Source organism: Bufo gargarizans, chromosome 2 (assembly GCF_014858855.1).
Source record: "Bufo gargarizans isolate SCDJY-AF-19 chromosome 2, ASM1485885v1, whole genome shotgun sequence".
NCBI lineage: Eukaryota > Metazoa > Chordata > Amphibia > Anura > Bufonidae > Bufo > Bufo gargarizans.
Window position 1 is genome coordinate 55,028,940 of NC_058081.1, and position 24,301 is coordinate 55,053,240.

The window sequence follows — 24,301 nt, forward strand, 5'->3', positions numbered from 1 at the left end:
ATCAGTACAGGATAAGTAATGTATGTACACAGTGACTGCACCAGCAGATAGTGTTTTCCTCTAATTCATATTAATTAAAGCCCAACACAACAGATTTGATAACGAACATGTATGTAGTTAGTGAAGTGTACTGAGTACTGCATGATCTGCTACTACCCCATCTCACCTATACCTGCAGCATGTAGCAGGGTTAGTATTAGGTATTGATTACACAGTGACAGTAGATTATACACATCCTTTTATGATTTTATTACAACTCACATTACATATATACAAGATCTCTGTCATCGCCTTCTACCCTCATCGTAGAGCAGTGACACAGGTGCAGCAGTCCAAGATGTGGCACCTACAGGTAAATAGAGATAGTGGTGCCCACATATTTGGCTTCAGTCATTAAACAGTAAAATGTTCCTGTTGGTTCTCCTCACCCGTGTGTGCCCACCAGCTCTCCTGTCCATGTGACCGACTTTTCAGTCTCAGTTTATGCGGTAATTTCACGCCCGCGGCATTATCCCAGAAAGTCGAGCAAGAATTAGATGTTCCCTCGTCACTGCCACTGTCCTCACTGTGGTAGCCCGAATGGGAAGATTTGGGCGACCTCAGATCCCCCGTAACCTCGTCTTCGGCCGCCGTCTTCATCAGCTGCTGGTATTGAGTCTGTAAACTGTCTGCATGAACAAATATGGAGGAGCGTAGCGGAGGGGGGTTACTGTCACCGACAAAGTGCTTCAAGGGGCCCAGATCTGCAAGCTCTGGACTTGCCATGTGCCTTGACTGAGGGTCCACTGTGAGCCCACCGACTCTATAAAGGATCACGCCCCCGCGTGGCACTGCCAGTCTCGAGGATGCGCTGCTGTCCACCGGGCACCCATTGGCAAAGTCATTTTCCATTGCTCTCCCATCTCCATAAGAGCCTGGCAGCGGACTGTCTCGAGAGGACTGGTCTGAGAGGTCTGAAAGTGACCCCCGGGGGGAATAGCTGTCATTTGCTGCTCCGCCTCCGCTGTCTGCCTCCGAAGAGTCTGAATTCATTGCCAAGAAGGAAGATGCGAAAGCCGAATTCCCCCCATTACACAGAAGCGACCCCGCGTCTCCACTATTACACCTTTCAAGTCCATGTCCTGCTTCCAGAAAGGAGGCGGCATTTATGAGTCCATAACGGATCTTCAGCTGAAGTAGTTCGCTCCTCAGACGCCCGTTCTCCTCATCGAGGGCCGCCACCCTTCCTTCCAGGACCAGATCGTGGAAACGTCTCTTTTCGCGGGATCTCTTGGCAGCTTCGTTGTTTTTTCTTCTCTTCTCCCAGTAACTGGCATCTTTCTTCTCGTTGGAGATAAACTCTCGCTTACGGCGCCCGCTTCCGGGACCCATTTGGTTGCCAGAAGCTTTGCCCCTGGAATGCTGCTCCTCCTGCATCTCCGAGTAGTTGGGCAGAGGAGATTCCATGTCAACCCAACCGTGTAAACCTCAGAGAAGCCTTGTCGTGTTAGTAGCGGCAAGGTCCGGGTTAAAGTTGGATGAAGGCACTCAGGTTGAACGTTGGCTCTTGAGATGATGGATTGAAGTAGGTATCACTTGGTGGGCTTCGTCGTGCAGCCTGGGCATCCTCTGGGTGAGCTGTGATACTCGGAGGATCCTCTGCCTCTCACGTCTCTGCCAGGTAGTAATTCTGCTCCTCTGTGTTCCAGGTTTTTCTGCTTTGGACACACCTATAGGGAAAAAAAAAGCAACTTATGAAAGTGATCTTATGGTGATGGTGCCCCTCCCCGCACGTCTTACATAATCTGACCCCGCTTGGCATGGAATGGCCTCACGTTTGCCCTGGTTTTACTTTGAATGTTAATTACATCAATGACTTTGTGTTTCGTAATCTGTCGTGTTATTACATCGAATATCCAGAGAGGTGTAACCCAGGCGCCGGGCATGTGGAATTATCAAATAGAGGTGACTAAGCCGCTGGTACACGTGCAGGCAGATCCATCACATGGATGTCGTGCTAGATGCGTATGGTCGGCAGAAAAATAACCAGGGCGCATGTAGCAAAGGTGAGTGTGTCACTGGACACAGTATGCCACCCTGTATCTAAATTCATAAGACCAAGTGACTTGTGGCACCACCGCGGCTCCCCCAAGCAACACATCTGCATCCCGCAGCCCCCAGTAGTATGACTGATATTGCCAGGAAATGCCTAATAATTGGTAGGCACGACTGACCCCGAGAATGGAGGGGGCCCCGGCACTAGTCAGGGGAACTGCATCCTTTTGACAGTTTTTGTCCTCCATAGCTGCGCTCCTGGCCTCCTGTTGTGCGGGGAACCACAAAATAGTGCCATTTAGTCAGGGGGTGCACCACCAATGAGGCCAGGCGAGACAATCGCCTCAGGCAGCACCAGGTACGGGCAAGAGAGGTGCAGCGGAAGGGCCATGGGCAATAAGCGCTTTCATTGTGGTGAAGGGGTTAGGTTAAGAAATTGGCATTGGGGGGTGGCGCCCTTTTAGTTTTCGCCAGCAGAAAGGCTAGGTGCACCCCTGCATTCACCGACATGGAGGTGTGTTGTAGTCTCACATTGGGCTCCATTGTGCAGGAGAAAATCCCAGAAGTATGACCCTCCCCGCACACCGGTCAGAATGGTACAGCATATACTAGCGATAACTCCATAACATTATAAGATGAGAATACCCCTATCCATGACAAATACAGCTCTGCTGCATCCGTATTTGAAGATTTTATGATGGAGCATAGAGGTGAATGGCGCTGGAAAGGGATGAGTTCCCTTTTGACTTTATTCAGTTTGGTGGGTGGGCTCATAAGGGTTAATGTTGGGCGCAGTGCTAGCTGGGTTCAGGCTACCTCCGAAGACATCAGCCTGTCAGCCTGCTCCATCCATACATGTGTGTCAGTGTGTTAGTATGTGCACACACCCTGCCTCTTCCACCCTCCCCTTCTCCTCCAGTCCACGTGCCTAATCTCGCTGCCATGTGATCAACCAGCGCGAGGCACGGAAACTAGGTCAGGATTTCGTAAACAGACCTGAGGGCGCTCAGCCAGAGACCAATGCCCAGCGCCGCCAAAGACCCCTTCGATGCCAGACACTGAGAGCAGCACACTAATCCTCCCTGCCAGGATCCTAGTGCCCCGCCATGCCAAACACTCATTCCTTGCCAGGCTACACATCCATTCACTACCAACTACTACTACTGCCCTGCACCCATTCCCTGCCAGGCAGCTCCATAACACCATTCTCTGCTAGTACCCTGCAATGCCAAACACCTGTGCCCAGCTGGACTCCCAGTGCACTGCATTGCCAGTCCTAGTACCAGGCAACTCAATGTACCCATTCTATGCCAATGTCCTAGTACCAGGAAAAATCTATTCTATGCCAATCTCCTAGTACCAGGAAAAACCTATTCTATGCCAATCTCCTAGTGCCAGGTATAATCTCCTTATACCAAGAAATTCTATGGAGCCATTCTGTGCCAATCTACCAGGCAGCTCCACACACCCATTCCTTCCCAAGCGTCTAGTAGCAGAAAACTCCTGCCACTCACCACCTGGTGGGCACATCGTCTTTCCAACTGCTGGGATCAGCTGCTACAAGTAAAGGCTACTTTCACACTGGCCTTTTGGTTTCCGTTTCTGAGATCCGTTTCAGGGCTCTCACATTTGGTCCGAAACGGATCCGTTTTGCCCTAATGCATTCTGAATGGAAAAGGATCCGCTCAGAATGCATCAGTTTGCCTCCGTTCCGCTCTGGAGGCTGCCTGCAGCGTTTTGGTGTCCGCCTGACGATGCAGAGGCAAACGGATCCGTCCTGACGCACAATGTAAGTCAATGGGGACGGATCCGTTTTCACTGACACAATATGGCGCAATAGAAAACGGATCCGTCCCCCATTGACTTTCAATGGTTTTCAAGACGGATCCGTTTTGGCTATGCTACAGATAATACAAACGGATCCGTTCTGAACGGATGCATGAGGTTGTATTATCGGTGCGGATCCGTCTGTGCAGATCCATGACGGATCCGCACCAGACGCGAGTGTGAAAGTAGCCTAATACAGTACCACGTCTCGTGTTCTGGACCATAGTCTTGGTATCTTTCTATATACTACTGTATGCACAGCACAGAACCACTTCTCGGCTTTGGATACACCGCCAGTGCCCATACACCCAGTATTTTGGGTAGGCAGTGGCGCGGTACCACTTCTTCCTAGTGACCTCACATTGTGTGACGCCCGCGCAGTATCATTTCCTCCGCCTTTGATATTCTACATTAAAATAGGTTAAGCTATTCAAACACGTGCCGGCTTCTGGGAATGAAAATATGGAGTAATTGCCGTTTATCTCTGTGGTATGTCGATGCCGGTCACCATTATTACTGGGTTTTGTAACCGACTTTAATGGGATCTAGAAATGGGAGTTAAAGGAAATGTGTGCGGCGGGGTGGGGTGAGAGAGAAAATCAGTAATCAGCCCGCACGTGTGGCGTCTAATTACACGTGAATAGTTAGCCCTGTAAGTCATATATTCCGGAAGTTTATTATACACAAATATAAACTGCAACGTGAGCGGCAAGATGAAACTGGAAGAGGTTATGTTACACAGATGTAGCAGAGCCGAATTTGTCATTGTTTCTATTGTGCAGGGCGATGACTCCCTATCTGAGCAGCAGCTTTACCTGTGACGCCACATGGTTAGTGACCAACTCCGTTCTGCTGCCCTGAGAAACAGGTCTTTGTAGATTTTCCTTTGTTTTTCCCCCTACATCTTCTTACATGAGGGTCATATGTTTTTGATTTTCAGCCATGCAAACTGTGTAAGCTATATATACGCAAACGCGTAAAGATGTAGCAGTGCTGAGTTTGTAATTTATTCCTGCATTGTTTTAAGTATCGAACATAGTAGTACTGACTTTGTCATGTGGCACGCTTTTTTTGTTTTTGCTTCCTTACATAGGACTGCAGATATGAGGCAACTGTAAAAAGTTGCAGAACAAATTCAGCTCTGCCACATCTATAGTAACAAACTGGCAGCTGGATCTCAAACTACAACTCCTAGTGTATTCAGGCCGGGAGTTGTGGTCTTGAAACAGTTGGAGTGCCACCGGTTGGCGGGCGCTGCTCTATGATATATGCCCCGTGCACTTATAATGTATACCTGTATATAGTTTTTTGGCAGCCACAGGTGATGCCCATGCTTTGTGCCCGGGGGCTGCTTATATAACTGGCTTGTATTACCCTATGGGCACACTCTCCTTGAGGCCTCTTGCACACAAACGGTTTTTTTCCGTTTACATTGCGTTTTTTGCGTTCCGTATACGGAACCATTCATTTAATTGGATCCGCAAAAAAAATGGAAGGTACTCCGTAAGCCTTCTGTTTCCATATTTCCGTTTTTCCGTTCAAAGATAGAACATGTCCTATTATTATCCGCATAACGGACAAGGATAGTGCTGTTCTATCAGGGGCCAGCTGTCCTGTTCCGCAAAAAACGGAATGCGCACGGACGTCATGCGTATATTTAGCGGATCCGTTTTTTTACGGACCGCAAATTACTGGTCGTGTGCAAGAGGCCTAAGCCTCATGCAGACGTCCGTGGAACACGGTCCGTGAGGTACCGGATTGGCATTGCAGGAGAGCACGGCGTCATAGTAGCCAGTGACGCTGTGCGCTCCTGCAATGCCAGTCCAGTAGCTCACGGACCATGTTCCACGGACGCCTGCATGAGGCTTATACTTGTTACGTACATTGGCAAAGGTGATGCCTGCTGCAAACTGGGGCACAACTGCACCACCAGTAGCACACAGCCTTACCCACAAATGCCAACCCCGCTCCGTCAGCAGCTCAGACACAACCGGCATATTGCCCATTCATGCACCCTACCTACACACTGCCCCTATCTCATGTACAGATGGTGCCCACCTGTCACCCAGATGGAAGGCACCTCGCACACATCTGCTTCTTCCCTCAACCTCCTGATTTCCATAAAGATGTAGCAAAGCCGAATGTGCCCTGTATTGACAAACTCAGCACTGCTGCATCTGACAAACCCGGCACAGCTACACACCTCCATATGTTGCACACACCTTGCAGTCGGTACACGCCCCACACATTACTGGAAGTCCCATCCACACCCGGAGGTGACCACATGTCAGCCTGGCACAGACCTCGTGTATGGGGTGTCCTTCTGGTGGTCACTTACCTGCGAGATGGGTGTCAGCGTTGTGTGTGTGCAGTCTGTGTGTGTCCTCCTGTGCCAGTGACAGAGCCGGTTGTGTCTCTGGTTGTTTTCTGCGCCTCTTTCTCCTCCTCCTGTGTGTGCTCTAGTTTCCTGGCATCGTTCCTCTGTCTCTCTCAGAAAATGTGTGTCAGTGGGTCAGACATTGCATAACCCAGCGTCACAATCTGTGTGTGACGGGGGCCATGGAAGGAGGGGAGGAGGGAAACCGGGACGCAGGAAGGAGGGATACCAGGTTAAAAATAGACCCTTGTCCGCCAGGGATGCTGGTCGCAGAGCTTGCACTCTAAGACCCCTTTCGCACGAGTGATACAGATTGTGTCAGGATCTGTTTAGGGGAAAACTGATGGTTTTTTACGCAAGTTCAATCCGTTTTTTCAGCGTTTGCGGTTTCTTTCCATCCGGGCTGCATGTGTTTTTCACGAGCATGAAGAATAACAATCTACATCTCTAAGTAGCCATAAGTAAAAAACGTATTGCCTCCATTTTTTTAATGAGCCACAATATAGAAAATGTCGCGATTTTTCCTGAACGCAAAGATGATGCGTGAAAAACGTACATAATGAATGGGTCAGGATTCAGTCCGGATGCTGTGTGTTCACTACACGGATGGAAAACCCGCCTTTGTGAAGGAGCCCTAATGGACGCTGCATCTGGCACTTTTATCCACCTTTGAGTTATTTTTGCATATTTCTAGGAAAGTCGGGTGACAACAATATGGCCGCCATTGCAGTTATCAACTAGTGACGAGCCCAGTTATATAATGACTTACATTCAGGAGTCTGGAAAATCTAAGAGATGAGCTGCAGTGATGAGCATGTAGGGGGTGACCATGTTATATTTCTCCAAGTTCTGCTGCATGGCTCCCAAACATTCCTGATTCAGCTGGACAGTTCAAGCGGGCATCACTACTTAGAGGGGGGCAACAAGGGGCATCACTACTGAGAGGGGGGCAACAAGGGGCATCACTACTGAGAAGGGGCCAGCAAGTGGCATCACTACTGAGAAGGGGGCAGCAAGTCGCATCACTATTGAGAGGGAGACAACAAGGGGCATCACTACTGAGAAGGGACAACTAGGTGAATAACTACTGAGAGGGAGACAAGGGGCATCACTACTGAGAAGGGGCCAGCAAGTGGCATCACTACTGAGAAAGGGCCAGCAAGTGGCATCACTACTGAGAGGGAGACAACAAGGGGCATCATTACTGAGAAGGGACAACAAGGTGCATCATTACTGAGAGGGAGACAACAAGGGGCATCACTACTGAGAGAGGGACAACAAATGGAATCACTACTGAGAGAGGTACAACAAGGGGCATCACTACTGAGAGGGAGACAACAAGGGGCATCACTACTGAGAGGGACAACAAGGGGCATCACTACTGAGAGGGAGACAACAAGAACCATCACTACTGAAAAGGGACAACAAGGGGCATCACTACTGAGAAGGGACAACAAGGGGCATCACTACTGAGAGGGAGACAAAAAGGGGCATCACTACTGAGAAGAGACAACAAGGGGCATCACTACTGAGAGGGAGACAACAAGGGGCATTACTACTGAGAAGGGACAGCAAGGGGCATCACTAATGAGAAGAGGCAAAAAGTAGCATCACGACTGAGAGGAGGACAACAAGGGGGCAACACAACTAAGAGGGGGACAACAAGGGGCATCACTACTGAGAGGGAGACAAAAAGGGGCATCACTACTGAGAAGGGACAACAAGGGGCATCACTACTGAGAGGCGGACAACAAGGGGCATCATTACTGAGAAGGGACAACAAGGGGCATCACTACTGAGAAGGGACAATAAGGGGCATTACTAATGAGAAGGGGCAAAAAGTAGCATCACGACTGAGAGGAGGACAACAAGGGGGCATCACAGCTGAGAGGGGGACAACAAGGGGCATCACTACTAAGATGCGGACAACAAGGGGCATCACTACTGAGAAGGGACAACAAGGGGCATCACTTCTGATAGGGAGACAACAAGGGGCATCACTACTGTAAAGGGACAACAAGGGGCATTACTAATGAGAAGGGGCAAAAAGTAGCATCATGACTGAGAGGCGGACAACAAGGGGGCATCACAACTGAGAGGGGGACAACAAGGGGCATCACTACTGAGAGGCAGACAACAAGGGGCATCCCTACTGAGAGGGGGAAAACAAGGGGCATCACTACTGAGAGGGAGAGAAAAAGGAGCATCACTACTGAGAAGGGACAACAAAGGGCATCACTACTGAGAGGGAGACAACAAGGGGCATCACTACTGTGAAGGGAAAACAAGGGGCATTACTAATGAGAAGGGGCAAAAAGTAGCATCACGACTGAGATGAGGACAACAAGGGGGCATCACAACTGAGAGGGGGACAACAAGGGGCATCACTACTGAGAGGCGGACAACAAGGGGCATCACTACTGATAGGGGGAAAACAAGGGGCATCACTACTGAGAAAAACAGCAAGAGGGCATTACTACTGAGAAGGGACAACAAAGGGCATCACTACTGAGAGGGAGACAAAAAGGGGCATCACTACTGAGAAGGGACAACAAGGGGCATCACTACTGAGAGGGAGACAACAAGGGGCATCACTACTGAGAAGGGACAACAAGGGGCATCACTAATGAGAAAGGGCTAAAAGTAGCACCACGACTGAGAGGAGGACAACAAGGGGGCATCACAACTGAGAGGGGAACAACAAGGGGCATCATTACTGAGAGGGGGACAACAAGTGGCATCACTACTGAGAGGGGGACAACAAGGATCATCACAACTGAGAGGGAGACAACAAAGAACATCACTACTGAGAGGGAGACAACACACGGCGTCACTACTGAGAAAGGGAAACAAGGGGCGTCACGATTGAGTGGGGGACACCAGGGGGCGTCACTACTGAGAAGGGACAACAAGGGGCATCACTATTGAGAGGGAGACAAGGGGCATCACTACTGAGAGGGAGACAACAAGGGACATCACTACTGATAGGTAGACAACAAGGGGCATCACTACTAAGAAGGGACAACAAGGGGCATCACTACTGATAGGGAGACAACAAGAACCATCACTACTGAAAAGGGACAACAAGGGGCATCACTACTGAGAGGGAGACAACAAGGGGCATCACTACTAAGAAGGGACAACAAGGGGCATCACTACTGAGAGGGAGAAAAAAAGGGGCATCACTACTGAGAAGGGACAACAAGGGGCATCACTAATGAGAAAGGGCTAAAAGTAGCACCACGACTGAGAGGAGGACAACAAGGGGGCATCAAAACTGAGAGGGGGACAACAAGGGGCATCACTACTGAGCAAAACAACAAGAGGGCATCACTACTGAGAAGGAACAACAAGGGGCATCACTACTGAGAGGGAGACAACAAGAACCATCACTACTGAAAAGGGACAACAAGGGGCATCACTACTGAGAGGGAGACAACAAGGGACATCACTAATAAGAAGGGACAACAAAGGGGCATCACTACTGAGAGGGAGACAAAAAGGGGCATCACTACTGAGAAGGGACAACAAGGGGCATCACTACTGAGAGGGAGACAACAAGGAGCATTACTACTGAGAAGGGACAGCAAGGGGCATCACTAATGAGAAGAGGCAAAAAGTAGCATCACGACTGAGAGGAGGACAACAAGGGGGCAACACAACTAAGAGGGGGACAACAAGGGGCATCACTACTGAGAGGGAGACAAAAAGGGGCATCACTACTGAGAAGGGACAACAAGGGGCATCACTACTGAGAGGCGGACAACAAGGGGCATCATTACTGAGAAGGGACAACAAGGGGCATCACTACTGAGAAGGGACAACAATGGGCATCACTACTGAGAGGGAGACAATAAGGAGAATCACTACTGAGAAGGGACAACAAGGGGCATTACTAATGAGAAGGGGCAAAAAGTAGCATCACGACTGAGAGGAGGACAACAAGGGGGCATCACAACTGAGAGGGGGACAACAAGGGGCATCACTACTAAGATGCGGACAACAAGGGGCATCACTACTGAGAAGGAGGCAACAAAGGGGCATCACTACTGAGCGAGACAAGAGGGCATCACTACTGAGATGGGACAACAAGGTGTATCACTACTGAGAAAGGACAACAAGGGGCATCACTATTGAGAGGGAGACAAAAAGGGGCATCACTACTGAGAAGGGACAACAAGGGGCATCACTTCTGATAGGGAGACAACAAGGGGCATCACTACTGTAAAGGGACAACAAGGGGCATTACTAATGAGAAGGGGCAAAAAGTAGCATCACGACTGAGAGGCGGACAACAAGGGGCCATCACAACTGAGAGGGGGACAACAAGGGGCATCACTACTGAGAGGCAGACAACAAGGGGCATCCCTACTGAGAGGGGGAAAACAAGGGGCATCACTACTGAGAGGGAGATAAAAAGGAGCATCACTACTGAGAAGGGACAACAAGGGGCATCACTACTGAGAGGGAGACAACAAGGCAACAAGGGGCATCACTACTGTGAAGGGAAAACAAGGGGCATTACTAATGAGAAGGGGCAAAAAGTAGCATCACGACTGAGAGGAGGACAACAAGGGGGCATCACAACTGAGAGGGGGACAACAAGGGGCATCACTACTGAGAGGCGGACAACAAGAGGCATCACTACTGATAGGGGGAAAACAACAAGAGGGCATTACTACTGAGAAGGGACATAAAGGGGCATCACTACTGAGAGGGAGACAAAAAGGGGCATCACTACTGAGAAGGGACAACAAGGGGCATCACTACTGAGAGGGAGACAACAAGGGGCATCACTACTGAGAGGGAGACAACAAGGGGCATCACTAATGAGAAAGGGCTAAAAGTAGCACCACGACTGAGAGGAGGACAACAAGGGGGCATCACAACTGGGAGGGGAACAACAAGGGGCATCATTACTGAGAGGGGGACAACAAGTGGCATCACTATTGAGAGGGGGCAACAAGGGACATCTCTACTGATAGAGGGACACCAAAGAGCATCACTACTGAGAGGGGGACAACAAGGGGGCATGACTACTGGGAAGGGAACAAGAAGGGCATCACTACTGAGAGGGGACAACAAGTGGTATCACTACTAAGTGGGGACACCAGGGGGCATCACTACTGAGAGGGGGACAACAAGGATCATCACAACTGAGAGGGAGACAACAAAGAACATCACTACTGAGAGGGAGACAACACGCGGCGTCACTACTGAGAAGGGGAAACAAGGGGCGTCACGATTGAGTGGGGGACACCAGGGGGCGTCACTACTGAGAAGGGACAACAAGGGGCATCACTATTGAGAGGGAGACAACAAGGGGCATCACTACTGAGAGGGAGACAACAAGGGGCATCACTACTGAGAAGGGACAACAAAGTGCATCCCTACTGAGAGGGAGACAAGGGGCATCACTACTGAGAGGAAGACAACAAGGGACATCACTACTGATAGGTAGACAACAAGGGGCATCACTACTAAGAAGGGACAACAAGGGGCATCACTACTGATAGGGAGACAACAAGAACCATCACTACTGAAAAGGGACAACAAGGGGCATCACTACTGAGAGGGAGACAACAAGGGGCATCACTACTAAGAAGGGACAACAAGGGGCATCACTACTGAGAGGGAGACAAAAAGGGGCATCACTACTGAGAAGGGACAACAAGGGGCATCACTAATGAGAAAGGGCTAAAAGTAGCACCACGACTGAGAGGAGGACAACAAGGGGGCATCACAACTGAGAGGGGGACAACAAGGGGCATCACTACTGAGCAAAACAACAAGAGGGCATCACTACTGAGAAGGGACAACAAGGTGTATCACTACTGAGAAGAGACAACAAGTGGCATCACTACTGAGAGGGAGACAACAAGGGGTATCACTACTAAGAAGGGACAGCAAGGGGCATCACTAATGAGAAGGTGCAAAAAGTAGCATCACGACTGGGAGGAGGACAACAAGGGGGCATCACAACTGAGAGGGAGACAAAAAGGGGCATCACTACTGAGAGGGAGACAAAAAGGGGCATCACTACTGAGAAGGGACAACAAGGGGCATCACTACTGAGAGGGAGACAACAAGGGGCATCACTACTGAGAAGGGAACAAGAAGAGCATTACTACTGAGAGGGGACAACAAGTGGTATCACTACTAAGTGGGGGACACCAGGGGGCATCACTACTGAGAGGGGGACAACAAGGAGCATCACAACTGAGAGGGAGACAACAAAGAACATCACTACTGAGAGGGGGACAACACGCGGTGTCACTACTGAGAAGGGGAAACAAGGGGCGTCAAGTTGAGTGTGGACACCAGGGGGAGTCACTAATGAGAAGGGACAACAAGGGGCATTACTAATGTGAGGGGGCAAAAAGTAGCATCACGACTGAGAGGAGGACAACAAGGGGGCATCACAACTGAGAGGGGGACAACAAGGGGCATCACTACTGAGAGGCGGACAACAAGAGGCATCACTACTGATAGGGGGAAAACAACAAGAGGGCATTACTACTGAGAAGGGACATAAAGGGGCATCACTACTGAGAGGGAGACAAAAAGGGGCATCACTACTGAGAAGGGACAACAAGGGGCATCACTACTGAGAGGGAGACAACAAGGGGCATCACTACTGAGAGGGAGACAACAAGGGGCATCACTAATGAGAAAGGGCTAAAAGTAGCACCACGACTGAGAGGAGGACAACAAGGGGGCATCACAACTGGGAGGGGAACAACAAGGGGCATCATTACTGAGAGGGGGACAACAAGTGGCATCACTATTGAGAGGGGGCAACAAGGGACATCTCTACTGATAGAGGGACACCAAAGAGCATCACTACTGAGAGGGGGACAACAAGGGGGCATGACTACTGGGAAGGGAACAAGAAGGGCATCACTACTGAGAGGGGACAACAAGTGGTATCACTACTAAGTGGGGACACCAGGGGGCATCACTACTGAGAGGGGGACAACAAGGATCATCACAACTGAGAGGGAGACAACAAAGAACATCACTACTGAGAGGGAGACAACATGCGGCGTCACTACTGAGAAGGGGAAACAAGGGGCGTCACGATTGAGTGGGGGACACCAGGGGGCGTCACTACTGAGAAGGGACAACAAGGGGCATCACTATTGAGAGGGAGACAACAAGGGGCATCACTACTGAGAGGGAGACAACAAGGGGCATCACTACTGAGAAGGGACAACAAAGTGCATCCCTACTGAGAGGGAGACAAGGGGCATCACTACTGAGAGGAAGACAACAAGGGACATCACTACTGATAGGTAGACAACAAGGGGCATCACTACTAATAAGGGACAACAAGGGGCATCACTACTGATAGGGAGACAACAAGAACCATCACTACTGAAAAGGGACAACAAGGGGCATCACTACTGAGAGGGAGACAACAAGGGGCATCACTACTAAGAAGGGACAACAAGGGGCATCACTACTGAGAGGGAGACAAAAAGGGGCATCACTACTGAGAAGGGACAACAAGGGGCATCACTAATGAGAAAGGGCTAAAAGTAGCACCACGACTGAGAGGAGGACAACAAGGGGGCATCACAACTGAGAGGGGGACAACAAGGGGCATCACTACTGAGCAAAACAACAAGAGGGCATCACTACTGAGAAGGGACAACAAGGTGTATCACTACTGAGAAGGGACAACAAGTGGCATCACTACTGAGAGGGAGACAACAAGGGGTATCACTACTAAGAAGGGACAGCAAGGGGCATCACTAATGAGAAGGTGCAAAAAGTAGCATCACGACTGGGAGGAGGACAACAAGGGGGCATCACAACTGAGAGGGAGACAAAAAGGGGCATCACTACTGAGAGGGAGACAAAAAGGGGCATCACTACTGAGAAGGGACAACAAGGGGCATCACTACTGAGAGGGAGACAACAAGGGGCATCACTACTGAGAAGTGAACAAGAAGAGCATTACTACTGAGAGGGGACAACAAGTGGTATCACTACTAAGTGGGGGACACCAGGGGGCATCACTACTGAGAGGGGGACAACAAGGAGCATCACAACTGAGAGGGAGACAACAAAGAACATCACTACTGAGAGGGGGACAACACGCGGTGTCACTACTGAGAAGGGGAAACAAGGGGCGTCAAGATTGAGTGTGGACACCAGGGGGAGTCACTAATGAGAAGGGACAACAAGGGGCATTACTAATGTGAAGGGGCAAAAAGTAGCATCACGACTGAGAGGGGCGCAACAAGGGGGCATCACTACTGAGAGGCGGACAACAAGGGGCATTACTACTGAGAGGGATACAACAAAGGGGCATCACTACTGAGCGAAAGAACAAGAGGGCGTCACTACTAATAAGGGACAACAAGGTGTATCACTACTGAGAAAGGACAACAAGGGGCATCACTACTGAGAGAGAGATAAAAAGGGGCAACACTACTGAGAAGGGACAACAAGGGGCATCACTACTGAGAGGGAGACAACAAGGGGCATCACTACTGTGAAGGGACAACAAGGGGCATTACTAATGAGAAGGGGCAAAAAGTAGCATCACGACTGAGAGGAGGACAACAAGGGGGCATCACAACTGAGAGGGGGACAACAAGGGGCATCACAACTGAGAGGGGGACAACAAGGGGCATCACTACTGATAGGCGGACAACAAGAGGCATCACGACTGAGAGGGGGACAACAAGGGGCATCACAACTGAGAGGGAGACAACAAGAGGGCATCACTACTGAGAAGGGACAACAAGGTGTATCACTACTGAGAAATGATAACAAGGGGCATCACTACTGAGAGGGAGACAAAAAGGGGCATCACTACTGAGAAGGAACAACAAGTGGCACCACTACTGAGAGTGAGACAACAAGGGGCATTACTAGTGAGAAGGGACAACAAGGGGCATCACTAATGAGAAGGGGCAAAAAGTAGCACAACGACTGAGAGTAGGACAACAAGGGGTATCACTACTGAGAGGGGGACAACAAGTGGCATCACTATTGAGAGGGGGCAACAAGGGACATCTCCACTGATAGAGGGACACCAAGGAGCATCACTACTGAGAGGGGGACAACAAGGGGGCATGACTACTGGGAAGGGAACAAGAAGGGCATCACTACTGAGAGGGGACAACAAGGGGCATCACAACTGAGAGGGTGACAACAAAGAACATCACTACTGAAAGGGGGACAACACGCGGCGTCACTACTGAGAAGGAGAAACAAGGGGTGTCACGATTGAGTGGGGGACACCAGGGGGCGTCACTACTGAGAAGGGCAATTCAATAATCCGCAGCACTCGCTGGTAAATGATGAAAATAGTGGTGATTTATTCACTCAAGCAGCCAGTATACAGCGACGTTTCGACCTCAGTTGATCTTTATCAAGACTTGATAAAGACCAACTGAGGTCGAAACGTTGCTGTATACTGGCTGCTTGAGTGAATAAATCACCACTATTTTCATCATTCACCGGCGAGTGCTGCGGATTATTGAATTGTCTGGATGAGTTGGGACCCCCAGCCAGGATCCCTATCTGCGCGCACCATTTGGCTTGTAAGCCATTTCCTGGTCAGTACCCAAATGAGTGGGATGAGTAGTGCTGCCAACCCCTGAATTTACTACTGAGAAGGGGCAACAAGGGACCTCACGACTGAGAGGGGGACACTATGGGGCATCACTACTGAGAGGGGAGCAAAAAGGGGTATCACTACTGAGAAGGGTGTCAACAAGGGGCTTCACTACTGAGAGGGAGAGAACAAGGGGCATCACTACTGAGAGAGTGACACCAAAGGGTGTCACTACTGAGAAGGGGACAATACGGGCGTCACTACTGAAAAGGGGTGTTATGACTGAGATGGGGACACAAGGGGGCATCACTACTGAGAGGGGGACAACAAGGTGGCATTGTTACTAAGATGGGAACAACAAGGGGCATCACTACTATGTGGGGGATACTAAGTGCAAAGCCTTAGTGCCCCACTTATCACCCAGCACCTTGGTTATATCCCATCCTCCCAGTTATGCCCCTGATTAAAACTAGACCTCATTTTCTTCTACTAAGGCCTCCTGCACACGATCGTAGGTGTCCCGTTGCCGTATTGCGGACCTCATTTGCGGATCCGCAATACACAGGCACCGTTCCGTGTGAATTCCGCATCACGGATGCGGACCCATTCACTTAAATGGGTCCGCAAATCCGGAGATGCGGAATGGTGCAGAACGGAACCCTACGGAAGCACTACGGAGTGCTTCCGTGGGGTTTCGTCCCGTACTTCCGTTCCGCAAAAAGATAGAACATGTCCTAACTTTTAGCGGAACGGCCGGATCGGAGACCCATTAAAGAGAATGTGTCCCCGATCCGCTGCGACTTCCCCACGGTCGGTGTTTGTCCATTGTGGCCCGCATTTTGAGGGCCGCTGCTGCAGGAGGCCTAATGCAGAAGGAATCCTTGACTGAAGAGCTTGCAATCCAATACACAGAGTTTATATAGCTTATGTACAGGGCGACAGTACTGAGAGATGGGTAGTCAAATAGAGGCCTTCTCTATAGCAGTGTTTCCCAACCAGTGTGCCTCCAGCTGTTGCAAAACTACAACTCCCAGCATGCCCGCACAGCAAAGGCTGTCCAGGCATGCTGGGAGTTGTAGTTTTGCAACAGCTGGAGGCACACTGGTTGGGAAACACTGCTCTATAGGATCCCTGGCCCTCAGAGCTTTCAATCTACTTTTTACATCCATTCCTACATTGCAAGAGCCCTGCTTCCTGTCACTGAAGTGACACCACGGCAGGGTCTGTTACAGTGTGTTAGTGCAGTCTCTGAACAGTCTGTGTCATTTTAACATGGAATTTATGCATGTAGCCGTTGGTCCAATTTTACAGCCTTTAGTGGGTAAAACGGGCAAAAGTATAGTGATATCATCATGACCCATGTCAAACGACTCCACACTGCTACATGGTTTTGTGACTGAAATATTACTCAGGAGTTTTGCAGCTCGTTCTCTTCATTCATTACTCTGACTGGGCATGCTTGGCATTGCATAATTGTGTTGGTATGCGGCTGATGGTGGTTTGCCTTGGCATGTACCCTGTGTCGGTATGCAGTGTAATGCAGGTTACGTCTCCCATCCATCTGTTGGGTTAAACACTAACTGTGTGGAGCTAATACCACTGTCCTCTTATGGTTGTACTAGGGCAGGGAGTGAACGCTAGACCCTCTATGGCTGTGTTATGGATACAGTCTCCTGCAGAGCTTGCACTCTAGTATTACAGATACTACTGGCCCAATGCATGCTGTCAATGGCAATAGGATAAAATTGATCCCACCTTCTCAATTTTTGAAAGAAGCCAAAAGGAGAGTAAGGATATGTTCACATGTGGCAGAAATGTCTGCGACTGTCCCATACATTGGAATGAGGCTTGCAGAAATCCATTTTCATGCCGCAGAAATATCCGCATTCAGATGTAGGGAACAGATTTTTAATTGCATACATTTTGGCAACTAATCTGCCACGTGTGAACATGCCCTAATAGTACTCTAATACTACCCAAATAATACTAAAGTATGACTAGATTGTACTGGCATAAAGAGGCATCCAGAAACAGTACCTGAAGATTACTGCCATATATTACCCACATAATACTGCATACAATTACTACACAATAGTGTCATAATGTGCCTGAAGACTGCCACCATATACTGTATTACCCACATAATACTGCATAATGTGCCTGAAGACTGCCACCATATACTGTATTACCCACATAATACTGCATAATGTGCCTGAAGACTGCCACCATATACTGTATTACCCACATAATACTGCCATAAATGACTACACAATATTGTCAAAATGGTCTTGAAGGTTACCACCACACAATGCTGCCATAGATAACTGCACAATAATGTCAAAATATGCCTGAAGAATACCGCCATACATTACCCGCATAAAACATCATAAAATGACTATATAACAGTGCCATAATGTGCCTGACAATTACCACCATGTACTACCCAAATAATACTGCAAAAAATGACTACAAAATAGTGCTATAATGTGCCTGACAATTAGCACCATGTATTACCCACATAATACTGCATAAAATTACTACACAATAGTGCTATGATTTGTCTGAAGATTATCACCATACAGTACCCACATAATACTGCCATAAATGACTACACAATATTGTCAGAATGGGTTTAAGGTTAACCACCACACAATACCCACACAATGCTGCCATAGATGACTGTACAATAATGTAAAATTGTGCCTGAAGAATACAGCCATACTTTACCCGCATAAAACCATAATAAAATGACTGCATAACCACCATACATTACTGCTAGAAAGTGCTCATATAATGCTGTTATAAATATAAACATTAACTACTTTTGAATCCAGAGAAAAATAAGCAGACTGGTTTAAAAGCTCTATTTATACAAGCAGGCAAATAACGCGAGTTTGTGAGCGTTCGCGTGTTTGATTTCTAAGTGTGTGTTTGTATTAAGTGCGTGACTTGAGATTCAGGGACTTTAGGAGGGGACTACAGTAAGTTATATACTTATCACTGCACTATATTGTATTTTTCTCTTTCTTGCGTAGTCGCCACTTAGTATGTGCTCCATTATTGATAGCGCAGTCCAGTGCACATCGTGTCTGATGTCTGCAGTCCTGGAACAGCCGTTCGAGGGTGTATATCTTTGTTCAAAATGTGAGCAAATTGCTTGTTTGGAATCGCACATCGAGTATCTAACCGCGCGAGTTTCAACACTGAGAGGCGTTGACAATTTGGAAAAGAGTTTGCTTCTCACCGGGCAAGCACTCTTTGGGGTAGATGGGGGGGAGGGTGGTAGCGAGGAGGAAAGTGAGGTAGGTAGCTGGGTAACAGTTAGAAAGCGGGGTAGAGGGAAGAGTGCCAGGGAGGCTAGCCCTGATCTGACACACCCCAACAAGTTTGCACGTTTGGCAGATGAAGGGGATGTCAGTCCAGGGATGGCACTGCCGCAGCCGGAGCCTTCCTCTGCCAGTCAGGGGAATGTCGGCTCCAGTAAGCAGGGGACCAGGAGAGCAGGGGAAGGCCGGACAGGTGCTGGTAGTGAGAGACTTAATTATTAGGGGCACAGATAGGGAAATCTGTCACAAAGACCGTGATCGCCGAACAGTGTGCTGTCTTCCTGGCGCTAGTTTGACACATCGCGGATCCGGTTGACAGATTACTGGGAGGGGCTGGAGAAGATCCAGCGGTTATGGTCCATATCGGAACCAATGACAAAGTTAGGGGTAGGTGGAGAGTCCTTAAAAAGGATTTCAGGGATTTAGGACAAAAGCTTAGGGCAAGGACCTCAAAGGTAGTGTTTTCCGAAGTTCTGCCTGTACCACGGGCCACACAAGAAAGGCAGCGGGAGATTAGGGAAATTAACAAGTGGCTCAAGAACTGGTGTAGGAAGGAGGGGTTTGGGTTCTTGGAGAACTGGGCCGACTTCTCTATCGGCTACAGGCTCTATCGTAGGGACGGGCTGCACCTCAATGGGGAAGGGGCAGCTGTGCTGGGGAGAAAGATGGCTAGAAGGTTGGAGGAGTGTTTAAATTAGGGACTGGGGGGGAGGGTAATTATGTTATAGGGGGGGAAGATAGTGCAGATAGAGACCGGGGGCAAGGTAGTGGGACTGGGGGAGGAATGGAAGGAGGGACTAGAACAGCTCAGAAGGAAAGGTGTAGGGTAAAAAATATACATAAACCTCTTAATTGTATGTATACTAATGCCAGAAGCCTGACTAATAAACCTGGGGAGCTGGAATTAGTGATGTGTGAGGAGGACTATGACATAGTGGGAATAACTGAGACATGGCTGGATGATAGCTATGACTGGGCAGTTAATGTACAAGGTTACAGTCTGTTTAGAAAGGATCATCAAAACCGGAGAGGGGGAGGTGTCTGCCTTTATGTAAAGTCCTGTCTAAAGCCCACACTCCGTGAAGATATAAGTGAGGGACATGAACATGTGGAGTCACTGTGGGTAGAGATACATGGAGGCAAAAACAACAATAAATTACTAATAGGAGTTTACTATAAACCACCTAATATACCAGAGTCCACAGAAAATCTACTACTAAACGAGATAGACGAGGCGGCAAATCATAATGAGGTGGTTATTATGGGGGACTTCAACTACCCAGATATAGACTGGGAAACTGAGACTTGTACATCTCATAAAGGAAACAGGTTCTTGGCAATAACCAAAGACAATTACCTCTCCCAACTGGTTCAGGACCCGACTAGAGGGACGGCCATACTGGACTTAGTATTAACCAATAGGCCTGACAGAACAACAGACGTGCGGGTTGGGGGACACCTGGGAAATAGTGACCACAAAGTAATAACCTTCCAATTATCATTCAAAAGAGCGTTTCTACAGGGAGGAACAAAAATACCAAACTTCAAAAAAGCAACATTTAGCCAACTAAGAGAGGCCATAGGCCTAATTAACTGGGACAAAATCCTCAAAAATAAAAATGCAGCCACAAAATGGGATATCTTTAAAAGCATCCTAAAATCTCATTGTGAGAGGTACATACCGTATGGTAATAAAGGGTTAAGGAACAAAAAGAAACCAATGTGGATAAATAGAACTGTAAAGAACTGTAAAATGACAAAAAGAAAGCATTTAAAACACTAAAACAGGAGGGTAGCACGGAAGCACTGAAAAACTATAAGGAAAAAAATTGAATATATAAAAAAACTAATAAAAGCGGCCAAACTAGAGACCGAGAGATTAATTGCCAAAGAGAGTAAAACTAACCCTAAAATGTTCTTCAATTATATAAATGGTAAAAAGTATAAATCTGAAGGTGTCAGCCCTTTACAGAGCAATGAGGGGGAAGTCGCAGAGAGTGACGAGGAGAAAGCAAAGCTGTTAAATGTAAAGTTATGCACATGGGAAGGAATAATGCAAGTCATCCGTACATACTAAATGGTAAAACACTGAGTAACACTGAGATGGAAAAGGACCTAGGAATTTTAGTGAACAGCAAACTAATCTGTAGAAACCAGTGTCAGGCAGCTGCTGCCAAGGCCAATAATATAATGGGTTGCATCAGAAGGGGCATAGATGCCGTGATGAGAACATAGTCCTACCACTTTACAAATCACTGGTCAGACCACACATGGAGGACTGTGTACAGTTCTGGGCTCCTGTGAACAAGGCAGACATAGCAGAGCTGGAGAGGGTCCAGAGGAGGGCAACTAAAGTAATAACTGGAATGGGGGTCTACAGTACCCTGAAAGATTATCCAAATTAGGGTTATTCACTTTAGAAAAAAGACGACTGAGGGGAGATCTAATTACTATGTATAAATATATCAGGGGTCAGTACAGAGATCTCTCCCATCAGCTATTTATCCCCAGGACTGTGACTGTGACGAGGGGACATCCTCTGCGTCTGGAGGAAAGAAGGTTTGTACACAAACATAGAAGAGGATTCTTTACGGTAAGAGCAGTGAGACTATGGAGCTCTCTGCCTGAGGAGGTGGTGATGGGGAGTACAATAAAGGAATTCAAGAGGGGCCTGGATGTATTTCTGGAGCGTAATAATATTACAGGCTATAGCTACTAGAGAGGGGTCTGGATGTATTTCTGGAGCGTAATAATATTACAGGCTATAGCTACTAGAGAGGGGCCTGGATGTATTTCTGGAGCGTAATAATATTACAGGCTATAGCTACTAGAGAGGGGTCGCTGATCCAGGGAGTTATTCTGATGCCTGATTGGAGTCGGGAAGGAATTTTTTATTCCCCTAAAGTGAGGAAAATTGGCTTCTACCTCACAGGTTTTTTTGCCTTCCTCTGGATCAACTTGCAGGATGACAGGCCGAACTGGATGGACAGATGTCTTTTTTCGGCCTTATATACTATGTTACTATGTTACTGTATGGCAGCATTATACATAGTTCGTAGTATTATGTGAACATATCATATCCAAAGCGACCCTCCTAACACTGCCATAAAATGCCTACATAATACAGCCATACACTGATTATATGATACTAATATGTAATGCAAGTAGAAGACATAAGACTGCCATTCACTGTTTACATACTACTGCTATACAGTGAGTATATTACTAGTGCTATGCAGTGAACATATAACAGTACCCGCAAAATACTGCTATCAAGTGATTACATACTAATGCCTATGTTGTGATCACCAACATAGCAGGTTAGACTGGCTTTAGACCCTAGGGTGAAACTTCAGAGGGGGCCACCTAAGCTCTGCTCATGGCCGCCAGCCAGGTAGATAGTGATCTGATGCTCCCAGACTTAATTAACGCTGGCAGCGGCAAGTACTTAGGTACCTGGCACAGGTGCCCTTCTGACTCTTTAATTTAATTGTATTGCCATCCTGAGAAAATCGGAGCAGGAGGACAGAACGTGGCAGCTGACACTGGCCACCACAGAGGGGCAGCTTCTGCCGGTGAGGTATTATTTGTGACTCACTGCGATATTTGGCTCTGCTTGGGCAGTATATTGTGCTGCACTATGTTCTTTAGCTCTGCTGAAGTGGTATTTTGTGCCGTGGTATTGCTGTAGTATGCCCTGCCTTAATTAAATTTGGACCTGTCTACAACATAGGGCAACTTTAGTTTTTGGGGGGGCTACTTTAAGTTCCCAGTTTACTCCTGCCAACATATGGTAACCATGTAATACTGCCATACACTGCCTACATAATACAGTGACATCATAGTTCCTGCAATGCAGTAAATACATAATAATATAATAATACTGCTATACCGTGCCTAAGGTATACTAACATACAGTGCCGACGTAATACTGCCATACATTGTCTAAATAGTGCTGTTATACAGTGAACACATAATAGTGCCATTCAGTGAACACATAATAGTGCCATACAGTACATTGCCTAAATAATAGTGCCATACAGTGACTACTTAATTGGTGCTATAACATGAAGGCAACAGTGCCCACATAAAACTGCTATACATTGGCTAAACAATACTGCCGTACAGTGACTACATAATTGGTGCAATAATGTGAACACATAACAGTACTCATGTAATACTGAAATATATTTGTCTGACTAATACAGCCATTAGAGGTGTTATACACTATCGTGAACACATAACAGTGAGATACAATCACTACATAATTAGTGCTATAATGTGAAGAGATGTCAATGTCCTACTGTGCACATATAATACTGCCATATAGTGCCAGTTTGATGGTGAACACATAATACTGCCAGGCACTAAGAGACGGCTGTTCTGCAGAGCTTACACTCTAACATACAGAGGGCTCAGACACCAGTACAGGGACAGTGTGTGCCGGCAGCCTGTTATGAGGCAGCTGTATTGTGCCGTCACATGCTGCTGGCTTGACCTGGATTGAGAGATGTAGGTCATGAAACTAGTGGAAATATAACACAAAGAACCAAAGTCAATGCAGAAAAAGGCGAGTGCACAAGGGGGGGCGGGAGGGGGCAGCGGGATGAGAATGGCTCCTCCATGTAATGCTGCTCGCAATTATACTATTTGTGCCATTTCCATGGGATGCAGCTGTTACGTGCTGCTTGTATGGGGCAGAATTATGGCGGGTTTTATAAGCACTATTAGGCAACCTGGATCTGTCCGCATCTTATGTAATAAACCTCAATAGGCTCTGCATGATGGGACTTGTATGCTACAGCTGTCAGAGATGCCGTTTTATTTCACACGAGTTCCTATATCCTATATGAGATAGATAGATAATAGATTGATACATACATAGATTCATAATAGATAGATAGATATGGCATAGAAGATATAGATAGACAGTCTAAAATTTGCTTACCGAAATGTATCTTTCCTTGAGTCCAAAGGAAGCACACACAAAGGGTTAATGTCTTGCTCCTCCCGTCTAGGACAGAAGATAAATCATTAGTAAATCAGACTAATTAACCCCCCTATAAAAGAGGGCACACCCACTTGGCAGACCTGTTTTTTCCAAGCAATGTCCTTTTTTAGGGAGGGATATTTGTGCTGCCTTTGGACTCAAGGAAAGAAAAA

The 24,301-nt window shown here is 47.9% G+C and overlaps 1 protein-coding gene across 2 annotated transcripts; it reads right to left on the reverse strand.

Moving 5' to 3' along the window:
* Positions 1–231: 231 nt before the first annotated feature.
* On the reverse strand, positions 232–24,301 carry LOC122927266. 2 transcript variants are annotated; one of them, XM_044278950.1, is made up of 2 exons: positions 24,087–24,301; positions 232–1,709 (listed from the first exon to the last, which is right to left on the reverse strand). In XM_044278950.1, exon 2 carries the CDS (start codon positions 1,444–1,446, stop codon positions 394–396), a length of 1,053 nt encoding a protein of 350 aa, XP_044134885.1. In that variant the 5' UTR covers positions 1,447–1,709; positions 24,087–24,301; the 3' UTR covers positions 232–393. The 2 variants fall into 2 exon arrangements, with proteins under 2 accessions (XP_044134885.1, XP_044134884.1); XM_044278949.1 differs by lacking the exon at positions 24,087–24,301 and adding an exon at positions 6,200–15,486.